Source organism: Meleagris gallopavo, chromosome 1 (genome assembly GCF_905368555.1).
Source record: "Meleagris gallopavo chromosome 1, MGAL_WU_HG_1.1, whole genome shotgun sequence".
Classification (NCBI taxonomy): Eukaryota; Metazoa; Chordata; class Aves; order Galliformes; family Phasianidae; genus Meleagris; species Meleagris gallopavo.
Window position 1 is genome coordinate 90,039,403 of NC_139404.1, and position 21,994 is coordinate 90,061,396.

The 21,994-nt window shown below is 37.0% G+C and overlaps 1 protein-coding gene across 7 annotated transcripts in view; it reads right to left on the bottom strand.

Moving 5' to 3' along the window:
• Window positions 1–219: 219 nt before the first annotated feature.
• The window catches only part of DCAF6 (DDB1 and CUL4 associated factor 6), an 82,210-nt gene continuing 60,435 nt past the window's right edge, over window positions 220–21,994 (bottom strand). For 5 of the 7 annotated variants that reach the window (XM_085240127.1, XM_085240113.1, XM_085240142.1 and 2 more), the window contains 6 exons: window positions 18,679–18,720; window positions 12,064–12,202; window positions 6,561–6,717; window positions 5,481–5,569; window positions 3,536–3,641; window positions 220–662 (listed from right to left, as the gene is read on the bottom strand). In XM_085240127.1, the coding sequence (XP_085096253.1) occupies window positions 598–662; window positions 3,536–3,641; window positions 5,481–5,569; window positions 6,561–6,717; window positions 12,064–12,202; window positions 18,679–18,720 (598 nt within the window). In that variant the 3' untranslated portion in view covers window positions 220–597. The remainder of the gene's footprint in view (window positions 663–3,535; window positions 3,642–5,480; window positions 5,570–6,560; window positions 6,718–12,063; window positions 12,203–18,678; window positions 18,721–21,994) is intronic. The other 2 variants (XM_085240149.1, XM_085240104.1) reach the window with 1 other exon arrangement.

A 21,994-nucleotide genomic window follows, 5' to 3' on the forward strand; every position in this document is an offset into this window, starting at 1 on the left:
GACAGACAATGCTGTGCAAGTATGTGTGGGTTACATCCATGGAAATCCAAGAACCAAGAGGCACAGTGTCTCAAAGTCACCTGCTTTGTTCACTACAAGAAATAATTGCATTTGTCACTTCACAAACATTGTAGGAAAAAATGCAAATGAAAGCAGAAACGGGGATAGAGGGACAAGGTGATAAATCAATGGCTGCACAAAGAGAAAACAAGAAACTACTTAAAACAACCAAATCTTTTTAATTAGAAAGCAACGAACATGCAAACAGCAGGTATAGAAATTTATTTGAACCAACGTTTTTACTATAATGAAAGTTACTTTAAAACATTGATCCAAGCTCCCACATTTGCAGGTTAAGGAAAATATTGCACTTTGCATCTCCTAGCACCCCTCATACATGGCAAAACATTTTAAAAACATTTTTGCTTATTTTACTTGCACACTCTCTCAAAGTCATGCACACAGTCATTCAAAAACAGAAGGTTAGGTTATCCAAAAGCAATATCTTAGAATTGCACTAAAGCTCTGTAAGGAAAAATATAATTAATGTCTTGTACAAATTCCATTAACATCTAGGTGCTTGCACACAACTGCCGGTTATTCTTCATCTTCATTTTCATTCTCCTGACCAGATCCTTCTGATCTGTCGCCTTCCAATCGGTCTGTAAGGCACAGAGAAGATTCAGTAAAGAGAACTTCCAAATTTTGGGGGTATTGACAATATAGAATCTCTCTGGGCTACTATACAATGCAGAGTGGCTGTGCGTTACACAGTAATAGAACCATGAAAGAAGCTGAAAATGGACTGACAGCAGGGATTGGGCAGACAACGCTGTAATGAGAAACAACAGTGACAGCAAAAAGTGAATTTTGTGTACAAAATGAGAAACCTAGTAGGTGCTGACTGGCTGTCAGCACAGAAAGGATGAATGAAAGCATTATATTAAAAAAGACATGGTGAGTCCAAGGGATTGAGGATATTGTTCTGAGAAGCTACAATTAGAAATTTGTATACTCCAGGAAACTGCACAATTGCTATCTGTCTCTGTATATGTCAAAAAAACCCTACTTTTTGATGTAAATGTTTAAAGACTGGCAGACACAGAACTGTGCGTAGGAACAATATTGGCTCAATATGAATCACTCAAAGAACGTGCACCACCAGGTTAAGAAAAACCTCACTCAACAATAACACAAATAAAATAAATGAAATTGTAATAAATAAGTAAATAAATAACACAACCAAAAACCAACAACAAAACAAACAAACCCAAAAAGCAAAAACACAGCAAAGCTAAAGCACACCACTGGCCTGGATACAGTGGCTTTCCTCTTCTTTTCCTGGCTGTCCTATCCACATAGATAAGTAGGAGGTGAAAGAGGAGCAGCAATTGCTTCCAGGCAGAGTTTCCCTCCTGCTTCATCAATACAAGGCCACTACTCTGCTCAGCCAGTGCTGGACATCCTCCCCATTTTCAATATCTAATGCATCTGCCACCTTCATCTACACTTCCGCTAGTTTTCTACCCCATGTGTAATACCAGCCTCCCAAAACCTCCCATCCCTGCCTCCTTCTCAGTACCATAGAATCATTACAGTTAGAAAAGACCCTTAAGATAACCTAGTCTAACTATTCGCCTACCACCAATATAGCCCACTGAATCATGGCCGTAAGTATTACATCTACCCTTTCCTTAAATACTTCCAGGTATGGTGACTTCACCACTTCCCTGGGCAGCCTGCTCCAATACTTCACCACTCCTTCTGAGGATAAATTCTTCCTAACATCCAACTTGAACCTCTCTGGTGCAACTTGAGACCATTCCCTCTCATCCTAGTGCTGTTACCTGAGAGAAGAGGCCAACCCCCACCTCACCACAACTTCTTTTCAGGCAGCTGTAGAGTGATATGGTCTCCCCTGAGCCTCCTCTTCTCCAGACTGAACAATCCCAGCTCCTTCAGCCACTCCTCATAAGACCCGTGCTCCAGACCCTTCACAGCTTTGTTGTCCTTCTCTGGACATGCTCCAGAGCTTCAATGTCTTTCTTGTAGTGAGCAGCTCAAAGCTGAACACAGTACTCATGGTGTGGTCTCAACGGTGCCAAGTAAAGGAACAATCATCTCCCTGCTCCTGCTGGCAACACTATTTCTGATACAAGCCAGGATGCCACTGGCATTCTTGGCCACCAGGGGAGATTGCTGGCTCATGTTCAGCTGAGCTGTGACCAACACCCTCAGACCCTTTTCCTCTGTGCAGCTTTACAGCCATTCCGCCCCAAGCCTGTACCGTTGCATGGAGTTGTTGTGATCAAAGTGCAGGACCCGGCACTTGGTCTTGTTAAACTTCATCCCATTGGCCTCAGCCCTGTGATCCAACCTGTCCAGAGCTCTTTGAAGAGCTTTCTTGCAGAGATCAACACTTCCCCATAACTTGATGTCATCTGCAACCTTAATGAAGGTGCACTCAATTCCCTCATTCAATTCATCAATACAGATATCAAACAGGACCAGCCCCAGTACCAAACCCTGGGGAACACCATTGGTGACTGTACACCAACTGGATTTAACTCCATTTAGCCCTCCAGCCAGCTCTTTACTCAGCAATGAGAGTCTAGGCACGTCTAGGCGACAGGTGCCCAGCTTCTCCAGAAAAATACTGTGAGAGGCAGTGTCAAAGGCTTTGCTGAAGTCTAGGTAGACTACATTAACAGCCTTTCCCTCATCTACCAGGCTGATCATCTTGTTACAGAAGGAGATCAGGTTGGTCAAGCAGGACCTGCCTTTCATGAACCCATGCTGGCTGGGCCTGATTCCCCAGTTGTCCTACACATGCCCATGCCATGTGATTATGCTCAGGATGATCTGTTCCATAACCCAGGTCAGGCTGACAGGCCTGTAGTTCCCTAGATCCCCCCTGTGATCCTTCTTATAGCTGTACATCACACTAGGAAGCCTCCAGCCCTCTGGGACCTCTCCAGTTGACCTGGAATGCTGACAGATGGTGGAAAGCTGCTTGACAATCATGTCTGCCAGCTTCCTCAGCACCATCAGGTGGATCCCATCCAATTTCACAGACCTGTGACAGTTCAGGTGGAGTACAAGGTCCCTAACTGCTCCCCATCCCAGACTTCCAAGTCTGAGTAACCTGAGGATAACTGGTCTGACTATTAAATATAGATGTAAAGAAGGCATTAAGAACCTCAGCTTTTTCCTTATCCTCCATGGTCATGTTTCCCACTATTCCAGGGTGGACAGTATGGTAACATTTAAAATATATTGTGCCATTTTCTTGCTCTTTGAGGTTAAAGAAACAAACAGACAAAAGAAAAAAAACAGCTGCAAAATGTTGCAAGTCTCACACCTCAGAAGGAGGTGCAATTCCATAGCACTTCTATTAAGACAACAATGAAGAGCCCTTTAACCTTTTCATGGACCTCAGATGTAGGCAGATAAAACTGAAGATCTTGATGGTTCCCCAACCCACCTGCTTTTTCATAGATCAATGTGGTGGTCAAATCCTAAAGAAGTCTCTCACCTGCTCTTATGTGATTCAAAGATGCCAACATTCGTAACATAAAAGATGCCGGAACAGTGATAGTGTTTCTGGTTTCTTCCAGCATTAACTCATTACGTGTTATAACCTAAAAGCAGTGAAGGAGAAAAAAAAGTATAGAAATACATATAAACAAAATTGTATCAATATTAGTTTGATGATACAAAGTTTCTACACATTTACAGTATCCATTAAGTGAGAATTATTTTAATAATTACTAACAAATATTGTTATACCAATTGTATGTGGTAAGAAAAGTAAGACAGTGGACTCTGCCTACAGATACCTAAAAGTCTACCTAAAGAGTGTTCTAGTGAGATCATCACTCTGTTGCTGATGCCCATAACAGATATTCAGACAGGCAGCTAAGAAAAACTTACAGAAATGAGATCTTGCACGAAACAGGGAGGACTGAAGAAAGTGCTGTTACAGATGGCAACTATTGCAGAAAACAAAGTTCCAGCACCAGCACTGGCCAAGAATGTGGGAAGGAAAAGAGATGAGGTTACCCCGAACTCCTACCTTCATGCTGCTTGAAATTTCTGGCAAAAATCCAAGGAACACAAGCCATTATTCTATTCCAGTTCAGGAACATTCTTCAGCTCCATGATTCTTTCTGAACAGATCTACAGCTTTCTAGTAACTTGAAATAGCCATCTCCTACTCTTGGTTTGAAGGGAAAAAAAAACTCCACTAATCTTTGCTTCTTCTGCCTCCTTTCTTGCTCAAGGTAGATCCCTACCATCCCTACTGCTTTGCCACTAGATTCTAATTCACCCATCTCTCAGATCATGTTTTCCATTATCTCAAAGCATGCAAATTTCTCTATGGGGAGAACTCTGGACCATTATTCAGTCCTTCCTTGCAGAACAGTTGCTGTAAGGCAGGTAAATAACACATTTCTCTTTTTTTCCCCCGAGACTCCTTCTTAAGCCTGCCCCTCTTCTAAGGAAAATGTTCTTGCAATTGTCAGCAGTGATGTCCTCCCAGAGGAGTCAGAGACCTCCTTCTCGCTGCCACCATCTGCTTACCAGTCAGTTCTGTACAGGTGACCACTCCCAAAAAAAACAAACTCAGAAGACAGCATTGCCATTTCTTTTTTTCCTTCTTTCACAAGTATCAATACAGTAACTACTTTTAGCACACGTTTATGTTTAGCAACAGATACTTATAAACTCTGAAGACTCTCAAATATTTCACCACTTAAACTATCACACAATCAACGCTTAGGTATCTCATCATCCAGTGCTACTTTTCTAAAGTAAGGTTCAAAACTCACACAGGGATGGTTGCCTGTTTGTAAAGGGGTCGTACCTAAGGATTGATGTGCTGCTGTGCTGTTGTTTCTCATTGTTTTGTTTTTAAATAGATATGGCACTAATAGAGCAAAATAAAAACAAATACGGGCTAGTATAACCCTTCTGTCCAAGAGATTGTGCTAAAAAAAACCCCAACATTTTAATAAATCATGCTATTCCATAAAGTTCCTGATTTGCACTCTTAATTTGACTCCTTTTAATGTCATAGAATATTAAATAGGATTGATTTTTCCACTCCTTGCTCTTCTGTATACCACTGTTTCCTTCAGTTAGTTTGTTTATAAACAATTGGTGCCTTCATTTCTAATTCCTGTGTTTTCCTTCTCTATTTGACTGTTCATACTTTTTCCAGCTTTTCTTGTACATGATTTATTATATTTTTATATTCTATCATATACTTTCCAGGAGTGTTAATGAAATACAAAGTGAATCTGTATGCTGATACGAAAGTTAGCTGCCATAAAGAACAGTTTTTCATTTGTACTTTTTTTTTTTTTTTTTTTTTAACATTAGATAATTCTGCTAATTCAGTATCTGTAATTTGCAGCAAGGACTTCTGTAGAATGGGAAGATGCAACATAAATGAGAAATGGAGGGAAGATTCTTACCTCATCTGCAAGTTTCCTGTTAAAAATCCTGGATTCTTCCAGTGGTGACCAGATTTTTATATCATAGTCAATTCCCGAAGAGGCCAGAACTATAAGTAAGTAATAATAATCATCAATGAAATATGTCATTAGACAGAAGCAAGATAATACCAAATATGAAAGTACATTTGAAAGTTTCAGCGTCCTTCGTGTAAATGTCTTTGGTATTCAAATATACAAAAGCAATGGATACTCTTATGAACACTTCTGTAATATGCAAAACAACATTGTATTACATCTTCCAGATCACAGTACAAAAACTCAATGAGAATAAAATTCCACAGAAAGATCTCAGTAACTGGAAATCTGTATAAGATTAACAATCCTACAATCCAGTGGGATTCATCAGAAAAAAATCCAAGCTCTTCTGCTACTATTTTAACTTTATGTATTTATACTTGACTATTTTTCTACAGCCATGTAGGCTATGAAGAAAAATAACACAAATGCTTTCTTTGGCTGTGTCAGAAGTTGCAGAATGGCTCAGATTTTTCATCCATGTGTCAGATGACATCTGATTCCTTCTGCTACTTTGGTTCATCTTTTCTATAAATATTTCCCCCTAAATACAAACTGACAGAATTCCTATGAATTTTGTTTGTTCTAATCTCACAATGCCACTGAGTTCGAATGCATTTCACTCAATTATCAAACAGAACAAGTAGAGACCAGATTCAAGTATCGTGTCCTAGAGTGCTGGCAACATTTCAGTGACCCCCATATTCACTCAATAGCATCATGGAAAACAATGCACTGGGAGGGGAAACAAGAGATGAAGGTTCTTTTTACTCCACCTCAGCTTTCTAAATATACTATGTCAGTAATGTTTTCATTCCAGTAAGTTACTGAATGAGGCCAAAGTCATTAACCCAAGATCAAATTAAAAGCAGTATTATCTAACCTACACTGGGAAAAATGAACAAGAATTTCATGAAAATCTATCATTAACACACAGTATTACATAAAGAATTAAAGACCGAGTTTTGAGAAACTTAATACAGATAACTTGAATACATAGTCTGTGGAAAGTTACTATCTTACTTGGGTCAAATGGATGAGGCTGAAGACAGTTTACCACATGATTATCAGCTTCCAGCAGCATGAGATGTTCAGCAGTATGGCGATCCCATATAAAAATATGGCCACAGTCTGAACCACTCATGACAAAGTTAGATCCCCAAAAATTGGCTTCCTTTATCTGTAATAAAAAACAAGCACAATTACTTTATAAGACCAGCTTTAGAAACACATCGAAGAGTATAATCCCATTTCTACAGTACCTCTGCATCTGAATTTAGAGCTCTGCTAATGCAGAAAAAGCACCTATGGAAATTTAAATGAAACATTTAGAGAAAAACAATCAAAAAAAGAAAACTTGGAAGGTTACAGATCTCCAGAGCAAACGGGCTGCTAACTAATAAAGGAGAGGAGTTGGGACAGACTCAGCAGACTGGAAATAAATAAGAGATACTATGTTATAGCTGAAGGTCTACAGAGTGCAACAGCAGATTTGTTACTTTGCAGAGTGATGAGATGGGTGCATGAATCACTTTTTGGGAAGCGAGTCTACTTAAGTAGTTGAAAGTAGAAGCAGCTCTCCCTTCAAGTGAAACCTGTAATATCATAGTTTCACTTTTTTACTATTTTTTTTTAAAACATGGGGATGAGGAATTCTGTTCCTTATGGTTGCTCCTACAGTTGTTTTGTTACGGTATGCAGACGTCCTTGTGAAATCTCTGAAGTTGTATGACTAACATTTGTCAGATATCAGGAGTTCTTGCACACTATAAGTGAAAAGTGCTTGTAATAATATCCAAATTTATTTTATTTTTAAAAAAATTTAAACACACACCTTGCTGTATATAAATTTATAGGTGGCATATTCAGTGAGGGCCTGCAGTTTGTACTGAAGGTCATTCTAGCATTTTGGACCAATTTAGGGCGTTTTACTTTGCAGTGGCTGGATTAATATCACGCAAACTTTATTCATTTTTAAATCACTTAGTTGTAAAAAATAATAATTGGATCATCTTTGTTTTCAAAAGCCTACAGAAAACTCCTCTACAGCTTTATTGATAACAAGTTAGTTTGAGCCTCAATAATAATTGCCTGTAGTTAAAACAGTCAGGAAGGATTTTTTATGTGCTTGTTGGAAAACTATATATTTGAAGGAAGAAATTCTGCACCTCTGACAATAAGACTGATAACCTTACTTGAAATATGCAAAACTTACTCAGGAATTCCTAAAAAATCAGAAAAAACTAGGAACAGATTAAAAAAACACTGCATTGTGACTCAAAGTGTCACAGTTTGTAAATAAAGTAAATAAACACAGTTAGGCTGAATGTGCCACTCACTGAAGTATACTGTAGATAGAGTCAAGGCCAGACTCAAAAGAAGACTTCCAGGAAGCCAGACACTTCTCACTGTAACTATACAGTTTGTTGCAGAGCTTCAATCAGCTAAACGTGCCTACGTATGCTATACCTAGAATACTATGCAGTGATGTACTATATCTTCCACTTCTCTTTTTCCTGATGTGAAATGCTATAATTCAGGAGGTATTTGTATGTCAAATTCCATAAATATTCTTAATCTCATCAACGTTGTTCTTCTGGATATGATTTGCTAACAATGCCGTGACGTCTTTCTATTGAGGTCACCATCTTTCCTTTTGAAATGGCTAGGCTGTCCTCTCCTTGGTTCTGAGAATTAAGAGCAAATACAGTCAGTGACAAGATAACTAACTTAGCTCGTTTTTGACTTGCAAAATTTCCTGGGAGACAAGTGAGAAGACAAATCTGAACCACCTTCAAAGCCAGGCTGGATGTGGCTCTGGGCAGCCTGTCTGGTGGTTGGTGACCCTGCACATAGCAGGCGGTTGAAACTCAATGATTATTGTGGTCCTTTTCAACCCAGGCCATTCTATGATTTTATTATTCTCTTCTTTGTCCCCATCCCTTCCCTGAAAACGTAGCATGGTTATCAGATTACAAAATAATATATCATCTAATAATTTTTTATACATACCAGTTATATTATATTTAGTTTATATTGATTCACGTGACTGTTTATGTTAGACTAATATTTTTATTTTTAAAATACTGTTTGTAAATAATTACTTGTATAGTAATTATTAAATTATTTATTAATTATGAGTTCTGGAACTAATGTAGCTGAAGTAGCCCTATGAAACAGTAATGTTGCAGTGAAAACGGCTGTGTAAACAAGAGAAATTGCAGGCCAGGAACAAATGGCCTCCTCAGATGCATCAGATGTGCATTTCCTTGAAATGCAATGCTGTTATTACTACACACCTGTAACATTCACAATACTCTTATGACTATAGCTAAAAGAACATGGCTTATTTAACATCTGAACCCCCAAAATAGAAACTTAGAATAATTTTCAAGAAACAACTATGCTTGTTAAATGCAGAAAAATCTTTCTGTGCCAAGGCCTTTCTCTCTCGCCTTCACTGTCTAAACATCTGTAATCCAAATGACATCAACTACGAGCAAACAAGAACGGGTCACTTCCTTCACTAATGGTTGTAATCTTCAGAAATGAATCTGTAATCTTCTGATTTTACACAAACTAGGATGTCATAGTAACCATTGTTAAACTATCTGAAGGACAGGTTAGATGGCATTATCTTTCTCACTTGCCATCTTCCAAGTCATCCAAAGAATAAAAGTTTAGATGGGATGGCAGAGGGAGAAAGGATGGTTGTTGTTCAAGAGCAGTCAAACTCAGTCACGATGCAAGAGCTGAAAGCTTCACACTAATCTGATATTTGGGCTGCAATTTTCAAATGTAAACCTATACAAAAGATTACACTTTGAATAGTTCTGAAGCTTAAAGTGTATTAATTTTTTCGAATTGACATACCCTGGGAGGAGATACATGAACAGAAATTTCCCATAGAGCAGCTTTCAGAGCCCACACAGATGATGTCCAATGCTTGAAGTACAGCATAAAATCATATTCTTAAATAGTAAAAATTAAGAAATCTCATACAAAAGAGATAGAAACCTAAGTATGAAAGAGGGCAAAAGACTATTTAAAAAGAATCCTATATGGAATTGTGTTCCACGTAACACATCACATTGAAGCTCTCCAGTAGGCAGCGCCTTCATCCTTTCCTTTTGCACAGCTTTTTCAGAAAAATGCACTGGAGAAAAGGACAGACACACTTGTTCTGTGCCTTGCTCCAGCTATGTTGATTTAAAAAAAGCCATGATAAAGAATCTTACTAAGTAAGCTGAACCATTACCACTGTTAAAAATATGCACCGTACTTCCAGCGTTACATACATCCACTATCAAATTTCAGCCTTTGGATCTTGCTAGGTCTGTCTATAAGACTATGTTCCTATGATACAGTCATCTTTATAGCTAAAAATAAGCCAAGAAAATGGCATGTCTGGAATCTGTAGTCTAGGACACATTTCCAATATTTTCATCTTTCTGCAGTTTTTGTCTTATAGGTCTCATCTTTTTATTGTTTTGTTACATACAAGTGCATCCAAAACATCCATAATCATAAATAACCTTATTTTATTCTCAGTCATTCCTGCTTTCTTTGTATTCTCTTAAGCATCTGCTTATTTTATATTTCTAATTTTCAAATGACTTAATTTTAGCATCACATAAAGCAACAGATTTCAAATTCACAAAATATTTTATGTTTTCAAACTTTTGCTGCATGCATACATAATTTATCATCTGCTTCTTGGTTACATAAATATGCTCTACTGAAGAACAGAATTTCTTTCAACTTAACTTTTTAAAATGGGAATCTGGGACTTGGGGTGAGTATAATGAAAGGAAGAATGGCAAATATACAAAAAGAGATGACTAGGACAGGAGAGAAAATTAGTAAGAAAGAGAGCAGAGAAAAAGAGAACTGGAGGGACAAAGACAAGTTCTGAAGAGAAAGGACTTTGGGATCATAAGATCATTCTTTCCCTGAACTGGTAGGAAGAAATAAGAAATCCCACCCCTTAACCCCTTACCATCACACACACTGCTGCTATTGTTCTTTTCAAATACCTTGCTTTCTAACAAATATAGGAATTACACAAAATATGATCATTACAATTTTTTGTAAGATTGCCAAATTAAACTCTCAAAAGTCAGAAAGCACCCAAATTAACCAATCTGCACGCCTGACTTTAGTTCATTTCTCTTACATACGTATGATCAAAATAACAGATGTATGTAATTGACAAGACAATTTTATCCCTGGGTAGCTCAAGTGTATAGGAAACAAAGAAAGGGTGTAGAGAGTGTGTTCTTTAAACTGTCTCCATCACCAATTTGAAATGGAAACCAGCTTTCTTCCTGCATGATGGAGTCCATCAGAAAAAAGAAAATTTAAAATGATGCTTGCCACCATAGAAATAAACATGCCAGTCTTCTACTGTATGCATGCCTTGTCAGAGGTGCTCGTGTAAAACTGAAGCTAAAACACCAAACCAAATTCTACAGAAGCTAAATAACAACATGCATGGAATAATCTGTGCAACAACACATACACAGATGGAGACTAAATTAAGACCACTTAGGAAAGCTTAGTCTTAATATCTCTGAACTAAGTGCTCGATAATATGACTTTTAAACTAATGCATTTTTGAGTAATTAAATTTATTTTGTGAAACAGTGCAAGATCTTGCCATTAATCAAATTTATTCTAGGCTTTATTGTTTTATGCTTACTAAAATATACACTTATTGGAGCAATTTCCCCCCAGTGTAATCAAGGCCTTTCATTTAAACTCTAGAAAACTGCTCTTGGAGGAAGAGGGACTACTCCTCAGATCATCTTCAAAACAAGACATTTACTACTTCTACAAAGCATCACCTAGCATTGAAAACTTAACATCTTCCAAGTACTGTAAAAAGACAAAAAAAAAAAAAGAAAAAAAAACAAACAGCAAGGAAGACAGCATTTGTTTTTCATGCATGCTATTGTTTTTTAAAAACAGTAGCTGTACTTTCCCTCAAAATACACACTTGATATGAAAAAGGCAGGGCATTTAGTATTGATAGTAAGATTAATAACTAGCAGTATTTCACTTTTTAAATTAAAATATGTCCAATCTCTTTAAAATTATTATTGAATCCTTGCTTTTACTTTCCAAGTTCTTAAAAATTATTGAATTATCACTCTCCCTTCCAAGCTCTTCAAAATTTAATCATTAATTTCCCTTTAAAGAGCTTGGAAGGGGCAGCGAGGATCCAATAATAATTTTGAAAGTGGTCACATTTTATACCACTTAAGCTGACAGATAAATACCCAAAATTTCAACAAAATGTAAGGAGAAAATCAAACTGCTGAAAACCTGATTGTCTACCATGGTGCCATGCAAAGCATGCCGATCGTAATTTTCATTTAGAGCAAATTATACATACGACTTCCGACTGAATATACAAGTGGAAGTGCTTACAAAACCCTTTTTGGAAAGCTTATCAATGTGGCACCCACACTAATTCACTCCATACAAAAACCTGTGGCTCCAGAAGCAACCAAAGCATTTGTACCATTGTTCGGGAGTTCCGATGACCTTTATAAACCATCTTTATTAAAGGACGTCTGATGTTCAAAGTCTCCAACTCTTCCATTTCTTTCCTTTCTTTCCTCCTTCTGAAGAGCTCTTGAATGCGGGCAACAGCGGATCGTCTACAAATAGCACACAAAGAGAACAGTACTGAAAGACCATTTCCAAACATTGAAATTGGCTAGCAAAACAGGGCTATAAGATAATAATTAGGCACTCAAACACACTCTCCATAAGTTTGGTACAAACACCGACGCTATTCCGAATGTAAAACTGCAGACTTTTAAAGGTATCCATCCTGACTTAGAGCAAGAACAGCATGCAAGACAGTGGACTGTCAAGTGATGCAACATTTCATTGCCTCTCTGAAGTACAAACATCAGGTGCTGGCAAAATTCACGTGCTTTTTTTATGAAGTGCTAGAGATAACCTCCAAACACAACGAGGTAGCAAAACTCCAAAGTGAAAGATCTATGCTAATACAGACATTTAAAAACACAGAAAGTAATTAAGGATCTAGTGTGCCTTCCAGTGTGATTTGTTTGTGGGCTTTCATGTTGTTTTTTTTTTCCTCTCAAATTTCATAAAATATACTTTTCTTTGTTATTTCCTTATGATAAGGCTCAAGGCTTAAACATCTTTTAAAAATGGTCCTACTGAGGCTGGAAATGATTTGAAATAATTTACAATAGAAACTGTCTCTATGTTAGCAGTCTTCCTGGAATAACAAAGACAAATAAGCCAAATGATATATTCAGTTTTGTGACTGTTTAGTTCCAGGAAACTACATCTTGATAAAGATCTGAAAAGACCCTGGTGCAATGTTTCTCCTCTTTAGCCCTAAGTTTGTAGATCCCTACAATTCCAGTTATAACCAAACTAACTACATGCACCTAGCTCTTCTTTCATTCTTTATCGGGGTTGCTATTAGCTTTGAGGTCCTGAACATATTCCAATGAGAACATCATTCCTCTGGGAGAAGCAGGTACAGATTTTAGCAGAAAGTAAGGAATCAAACCATAGAAATATATAGGATCCTGAAAACTAAATTGATCCAGAATTGAACACATGTGAAACCTTGGTATGCTGCTGTGCAAAGGCTAGTAGCCTGAATTAGGCCATAAGTGATGTGGTGGTGTTTTAAATGCTGATTCTGGATTCCTGCAACAGGAGTCTTTCCCAGAAAATCTCATAATTCTCTCTAATAATGGTCTGCACACTTTTGTTTCATTTTTGTCACAGGAGGAAGTTGGACAATAAAATTAAGATGAATTGTTATCCTACAGCTAGACAAAGATGAAAATTAATCTAAATGATCAATACAGAATATACATGCATTTATAGAAAACTGTCAAACTAAGACAAGTCTTCTGATGTGGCTAAACCTTCAGAGGATATTTTAATACTTTTTTTTTTAATAGAAATTAGAGGAGATTTGTAAGTATTAGTCAACAGATCCACTCAGCAGTGAGCTAATGCATCTACTGGAAAATTTGTCTGGAAAAATTTCATAAAATGGACTACTTCTGTTTGCTTTGTGAGAGTTTTCTACCTCCTCCAATTTCATATCTGTGCAGTTCTCTAGTTCCACCTTCATACACAAATACTAAATAAGTATGCTGTGATTGTTAATTATTCTGCGTGATGGAAAAGATGAGCGGCACCTGATAAACTACATAAATTACTTGCAGAAATCTTAAACAATTATTCACAGACATTTAGCTTTGTACCTGTGTTTAAAATGAAGTTGTTTCTGAGAGAAATTAAAGGAAATAACAATTGTTATCAACCACATCAACGACCACAAGGCTTCAGAAACAGCACAGCTACTCATCACAGTAAGACCCTTTCTGATTTCAAAACCATGCCTCCTAGCCTTACGTCTACTGCTTACCGTGATGCTCATTTGGATTTTTGGATGTGGTGTATTTATCTGTATTAATTAGTTAACAAAAAGATGAGCAGCAGAGAAGTTGAAAAGTTAAACATCGTTAGGTTTGACAAAGCAGGAAATTTATCCATCTCTTTCAAAAGAGATCCTTGCTAAATTGCATCTAAGAAGTTCTGAGATCAGAAGATAGTGTTAAATACCTAACTAGTGTTCCTTGATATGTTTTCTTTTGTCTTAGCATTCCTATGAAAATTCACGTCCCCATCTAAATTCCCCTAACGCAGCCCGTTACAAAAAATGTCAAGGCTCTTCAGAATCATGTATTTTTAAAATAAAAGCAGAAACAAAAAGCCATTTTTGATAAAAACAGTGCCTTTCCTTTAAGTTCAGTTCTGAGTTTAAGGTCTTATTTTAAAAGGCAAAAATGGACTCATACTTAAGTTATCTTACACAGTCAATGACTACCTTCAGCATGGAGACTGCAGCCAGGCACATGTGGCTATAACTGTGAGACAGTTATCACGCATTCCAGTAACATGCTGCTACAAGCAGGAGCTTGGCAGAGGCAAGTCTTCTCCATGAAAGATAAATATGAGCACAACTTAATCTTAGATTTTCTAAGGCACACTAACAAACACCACTAAGAAAACAAAAGCCTATTTGTCTTGGGTTTTTAATTTCTATTTGTGATAAGCAATTCCTGTTCTATTGCAACATAAAGCTAGGCAGTAGCCTAATGATATAGAGCATCAGGAGGTAGCGAAGGGTGCTGTGCAATTCTTCTCTCTTCTGAAGTTTGCCTAAGCCTGACTGTGAGCTGCTGCTTCTCTTTCAAACTGCACACTCTTCCAAGCATAAATCGACAGATGTTGAAATTTATACACTTTGTGTCAATATTCTGCAGCTACAAAATACTACTTCTCAACACAGTCATCACCATTAACTATGCATTTTCATCAGCAATGAACAAGAGCCTGCATGCCACACCCATAAAAATCTGCACTTGCAGAGGTGATCCAGTGTTTCACAGCTGCTATGAAGATGCTGTTGTTAGGAAAACGTTGCCTACACAGTCCATCTTTCATTGGCCCAAACAGATGGAGGACAGAAGATGCCAAATCTGGACTACACGCAGCTATGGTAGGACAGTCCAGCTGAAACTGACAGTGTGCTCCATGGTCCCCAGACCCCATGGTATGAGGCCTGGAATCATTCTATTGCAAGAAAAAGGTTGTCCTCTTCTCTGGCCTGATTCCAGAAGTACAAGCCTTCAGCTTAGTCAGCTGCACAACACAGTGGTCAGAATGGATGGTTTACCCAGTCTCCAGGAAACCCAAAAGGGTCATCCCTTTCCTATCCCCAAAAATGTGTATCTCTTTACCACCTGAGGTCTAAGTCCTGAGCTTTTTCTTCACATATCATAACTCCATGGACTGTTATTTTGACTCTGGTTTCTAGTGATGACAACACATCTCATTAATGGTAATGATGCAATCCGTGAAACTGTCACCTTCAGCATCAGATTGGTTCAATAGGTTCTGACAAACTTCCATACAGTGTTCCTTCTGTTCCTGTGTTTGCATTTGTGTGACACATCTGGCACAAACTTTGTGATATTCCACAGCATTGCCACTGACAATGACTGCATGGCTGTCCAGAATGTGATTTGTCTTTGATGTCTCTGTCTGCCACTGTTGAAATCAACCACTCATCACCTCACTGTGCTCATACCCACTGTCTGGTCGCCAAAAACGTTCAGCAAGTGTCAATGAATGTTGATGCATGGAGAAATTCACTGCATGGAGGAATTCAATGACACACCTTTGCTTCATACACACCTACATGTCAGATGCCATTTTGTCAGATTGGCCCTTGCTGCCATCTGTCACACAGCAACCATATGTACTGGAATGCTGTTGGGAAGGTTCAGTCTCTTCTGCCTTAATGTCTGCCTCTGACATCGTTTGCCAACATATTAAAATAGGAGGCATTACTTTCAGAGCAGTCCTTATAGTTACGTCCTTAAACTGTACATAATGCTCTGATTTCAGAATCATTCACTACTACCACCTTATCTGAAGGTATATGGTTAAAAACGCTTCAGCTTTACCTTGTGCTACCTTTGTGTAATATCTTATAACATTGGTGTGTGAAGTCTTGATGAGCACAGAAAGATAAGCCCTTTACAATCAGCCCGATTCAAGTCTCCAAAGTTGATTGTTATAAATATTAATGATCAAAAGCACATTTAAATTAGGACCTACATGAATTGAATAGGCATTCAAGAATTGAATATTCTTTCAATTATATAGCCAGAAAAATGGAAAAGATGCAAACTTGTAAGCTAGAAACTTTTCAAAAGAAAAGTTTTTGTCACATAGGACATTCTCTTTATGTTTAGGAATTCTGACATCTAATAAGGAGTTCAGAAATATATATATATGCAATCTAATAAGTAGCTTATTATTAAAGCACATTATTTCTCTTAAAATTAAAACATCATTCCTCTTGAAAATACATTTTTTGAGAACTGGGGACCCTAGTTCCTAGTCTACGTTACTCAAGATTTTCTAACTAAGTCTGCAGCATGTTTTAAAATAACTATGCTTATCTGTTAAAATTATTTTGAAAGTCACTCTTCTATGCTTCTCAGAAGAAGGAAAACCTAGCATCACAATTAACCATCAGCTGAATCTGCAAACAATCTACAGGAATTCAGCTACAAACATTTTTCTATTAGAGGCCCAGGTGCAGTAGCTGTCACAAAGTTTATCAGGTATCCTTGATAACCCTGCTTCTTTTCAACACCATTATTGTAAGGTGATCACCTCCCAGCTGTAGCAACTGGGTATGGAGCTCAGGCACACTTCCTTTCCTGCATTCTTCTTGTCTCAGCTCTGATCACTCAACTAAAACAGCATAGAATCCCCCAGTACTAAGGATCTCTTCCTTTTAAGGTTTCCAAATTCACTAAAACGCAGCCAAACATTGTCTGGTTTTGCTCCAGGAACACCGCTTCCTTCTTTTCTGCTGTTTGAAGCCTGTTTTTGTTGTTATTGCCATCTTCTCATTTGAACTTTTTCCTGTCTAAATCAAATGCAGGGAACCTAAGGCTTATTCCTTTTACATTAGAAGCAGTTTCTCTGATGTCTTTTGGTTAGTTCTTCATTGACCATGTAGACAAATCCACCTGCCCACTACCATGTTCTTGCCCAAGAATTCCCACCATGTCTCTGTACAAATAAGCTGTCATCAGGAAAGTCAAATCTAGCTCAGGAAGGTGACCAATTTTTAAACTACATTAAAACAGATCCCGTTCTTGAATATCAATATTTGATTGTGTTTCTGATTTTAATTACCAAATGCCCATGGTGCTATAGAAGCCTCTGACACTCAGAAAGAGATTTACTACTGCTGTCAAATATCAAGCATTAAGGAGGTTCATAAACAGCAGCAGAACTGTCATGCTAACAGCCCGTTGACATCCTAAAAGCAAAAATTTATTTTACTGCTGATTATATAAGACAAAATGCTTACCCAAATGCCTTCCATAAGTCATTCCCTCACCCTCTAACACAACCAGTATTTCAATTCTCCTTAGATGCAAACCTTTCTAAATTTTCATTTTTCAGAAATTCTGATGTTACAAAAGAACAACAACTAAAATCAGAGAAAAGTATAGTGAAAAAAAATTCTATGCTGAATAAATCACTCATTTTTATATGACATTTATAGCAAAAAAAAAAAATCTATCTTCTGGACATTACTGAAGAGCTAAAGAACTCCATGGTAAATATGTTTAATACAGAAAGAATACCTATTGTGTTAGGTACAATACAGCAAAAAGAACACAGACTCCTGAACCCTTACAGATACTGCTGTGTTAAATTTATGTATTTCGATTACAGCTAAGTTTGAGATATAAGACAATGGAATATGTGTCTATGGTATTTTCCTCTGAGCATTTAAGATATAGGACTCAGGTTAAGTTTTGTACGAAACAACATTCTATGTCTTTTCTTTTGTAGCCACACAAGGACAGTATGTTATTTTTCATCTTTAGCTTTATTTTTCCCCACGTTTTCTCTATTTCCTGAGGCTTTAGCATTAAATCACACTAGAACATTTCTCCCTCTTATGGCACATGGCCAAACAGTTTCCAAACCTTCTATGTTCTTACAACTAATTCACTGAAGTATTTCAGTGAAGAACATGAGATCAAATGACTTTTCCATCTAACCTCATTATATTTAGCACTTTTTTTTAGAAATAGTTAGCACTTTTTTGATAAATATGCATTATCAAGTATACCTTTGATAATTACATCTTGTTCAGGGGAAAAAAAAAAAAGATGTGAAATCTTGTATTTTTTTTCAGAACGGGGTGTTCTCTAGTGCCAGACAAAGCAGATGCAAAGTTAAACGTTCCTCAGCAGCCTAACAAAAGAGATATTTGTATTTCACAAACTTAACACTTTACAAATTCCATTAATTTCTACAGCACACAATAAAAATGTTAATGTTGTTACATGTATACGCTGCCATTTTTTTCCATTTCCATGCAAATACATGCAGCTAAATATAATTCATAGCACTTTAAGTATTCTTAAGCAATTCTTAAAATGCCAGTTAGATACAAAAAACAAGAACCTGATAAATCCATTATACAGAAATAATAAGAGGGGGGGGAGAAAAAAGAATCAATTACCTCATTATTCTATCACCTATCGCTGTTCCTCTGATATTATATCTAGTAAAGGGAACAACAACTGAAGTCATTCAAAAATGCTGGATATCATGTTTTTAAAAGGTTAGCATCCATTACAAAGTGTGTTCTACTTCTTCCAATTGAGGAGATTTATGCTCAGTGTATTAGTATATGAGACTATTTCAATTTCAGCAAAAATAATATTCAGATTACATATTAGTACACAAAGTAGATCCTATAAAATGCAGTAATTTTCATAGATTATAGCAGAAATGGAAGCAGCTGCATTATTATTTCAATTTTATGTTTGCATTTGTTTCAAATTTTGATTCACTAGTTTAAAATCTTCCAAACTTCACCTCTGCTCAAAGATCAGCTTCTGTCCAAGTCTAGAGAAAAGCAATGAAGTCATTTAAGAAAGAAAACAGCCCTGAAAGAGTTGTATTGTCTACTTTGTGAAAATCAAGCTCAGTCAGTTAAAAACATCATTCTCTGCTCATAAGGTTTATATATCTTTCTTAGATTCCTCACTCTGCCTCACACAGATTACAAAGTACAATGTTCAGGTGAGCCATATTACCTCTTTCTGTTCCAACTACATTTGCTAAACTTAGTAAGTTTTAATGAAGATATGCCATGGTTCTAATTTAAGACTTCAAAACCTGTTTATCTTCTCATATTTGTAAGACAAAGAATCATTTCATGTGGCTTTTTTTTTTTTTTAACTGAAAAATACTCTAGGCAATTCCTTATACATTAAAAAGAATGTGTATTAACTAGCCTGTAGTCAATGCAAAATAGAAGCTTCTTTTAGCCACTGATCTTCAGCACCCTTATAATGATGTTCAGAGGTTGTGGAAATGCTACAGGAAAAGAGATGTCGCATTCTCATTTCTTTCAATGAATATCCTTCTACATCAAAACTATTCCAACCTGATTCCCAATAAATATTCAGTTGACTTAACCAATTTATCAACTCACAAAAGACTGCTTTATTTCTACATATTTTGCTGCTATTATTTCAGGCCCTTTTCAAAACACTCATGTAGGTGCAGGGGTTGTGTTTCTCTATCTGTCACACAGTCTTTCCAGGCAGGTTAGCTGGAGACAAACTACCCTCATTGTGTTTCGAGACGTTCAAGGAACTGCAGTAAGAGTTCATGTCCCTTATATCAATTCTTACATTGTATAAGTGAGAAAAAAAAGACCCAGTTCTTTGTCTGAACACATTAAAAGTTGGAATCAAACAATGAATGTTCTGAAAAATTAGATTTGCAAAATTGGTTTAAAAAAACCTGTTCATAAATCTGAAATTCACATCCATCTTACTAAAAATTGTCCAAATCCTGCAAAGTGGAAGCAGCAGGAAGTTCTCTGTTTATTTAACTTCAAGTCATAGTGTCAAAAGAGGTATCAAAAGGGTACGTCAGCCACTTCTTTTCCTTAAGAGGAAGTTTAAGTTCGTGATTTCAGAGGACAGGTTCAGAAGGTTACCTCCCTTTCTCAGTGGAGGAAGCTTTACTTCACAGTGGAAAGCTAAGACAGTTTCTTCTAACACATTTCTCCATCTGTGAAGTTTCTCTTAACATAACATTTATTGTTTACATAATGTTATGTTAACATAAACAATTAGGTATGGGAAAAAAAAGTAAAAAATCCTAAAATTTCCTCCAGACAAAAACTAGTAATGTTACATACTGCAGAAGGCTTAGTAGTTGAATTGTTTTTTTTTGTTTTTTTTTTTTTAAGCACTGTTTCAAAATTTTTTCGTCCCAGAAAAAGAATTAAATTATTTTTTGCCACTATGTGCATAAATTAGGTTCAGAAAAGTTACATTATTGCAGGACAACCTTACATCTTCTCTGGACAGAAAAAGCAAACAAAGAAAACAAAACCCCAGTACCTCCTAGACATTCTAGAGAGATGAAATCTACTGTACTACTTCTGTATTAATGACATTAATTATGTCACAGGGATGACACATTGGAAACTCAATTATTAAGTAAATCTGAGAAGATGAGATTTAGTAAAGGAATTGTTAGGTAACACAGTTTACTAAGTGAGAAAAGAGAGAACGTAAGACAATAGGAAGCATACTGGTGGAGTTACTCACTGGCCTTGAAGGCAATTTCTTCAATGTATTGCTAATGACCTTTGAGCAAAATGTAGGAATGTACTCATGCTATGCATTGAGAACGTGAAATTGGGTAATTTTAAGAATATAGGACTGCAGGACCTTGAGAACAGTCATATACTTCCAAGCTTCCTTCTGGTAAAAGATTAAAACATTATCCTGCTGGACACGATGAAGGAAAGACTTTAGTAGTCTGAAGACAAAAAGCCACCACTATGAGACAGCCAGAGGCTAGAGAGAGGAAAGATGCAACTACATCCCCCATTGGTACCACAGAGAATCTTCCCTAGAAAATGAGTAATACTCATACATTACTCTTAGCAACGTCCACACAGCACACTGCGCGTAATTCTGGCCTACCAGATTCAAGAAAGAGTTAGAACTAGAAAGAGTACAGATGGGAACCAGTACAATGCTGGAAGATTACTAGAAGACTTTACTGCTAAGAGTACAGAAAATCTTAGTGCTCTTTAGTCTAGCAAAACAAAAGCCAACAACAGGCAGGATGAGCATCATTTAAATGATGTTCATCCTGTTCATCCATGCACTGGGCATGGAAAACCAGTTATTTCAAAGCACTATGTTAGCACAAAACAAAAAGACTAATTATGGTCAACTTATACCCACTGTATTAGGAATGCTTTGAAGCAACTTCCCACTTGTTAAGGCATCAGGGGGATTTTATGTAAGGGATATGATTTTATGTAAGTTTATGAAAGGGATAATATGCTACAACATCTGTTGCATAGTAGAGAGGACTTCCAGTTCCTTTCACTCCTTTTCATAGATATAAATACTAAGAGGGCTTATAGCTAGACTGTAAGACCAGCAGTGCCTAATCTCTCTCCCTGGATATCCAACTTTTTTTCATTACTCATAGCTTGTCTCACTTATCTTCGGTATCTCAGAGGGCATTTAGGAACTCCTGAAACCAGAAGAATAGGAGGGGAACAAAGTAAATATGTATTGTTAGAAATTAAACTTGAAAAGTTCCCTGTTTATACATATACAGAAGTAGAATAAAATGAGGTGGTCGGTTTAAGCCTGAGTAATGAAAGCCTGGAGGCAATCCTAAACCGATATTGACTAAACAGTAGCTTTTGTCAGGTTTTATATGGGAAAAGTAAAAGGGAGCAAGGGGCTGCATAAAGGATTTTAAGTGCATCATTCATTTAGTTGAAT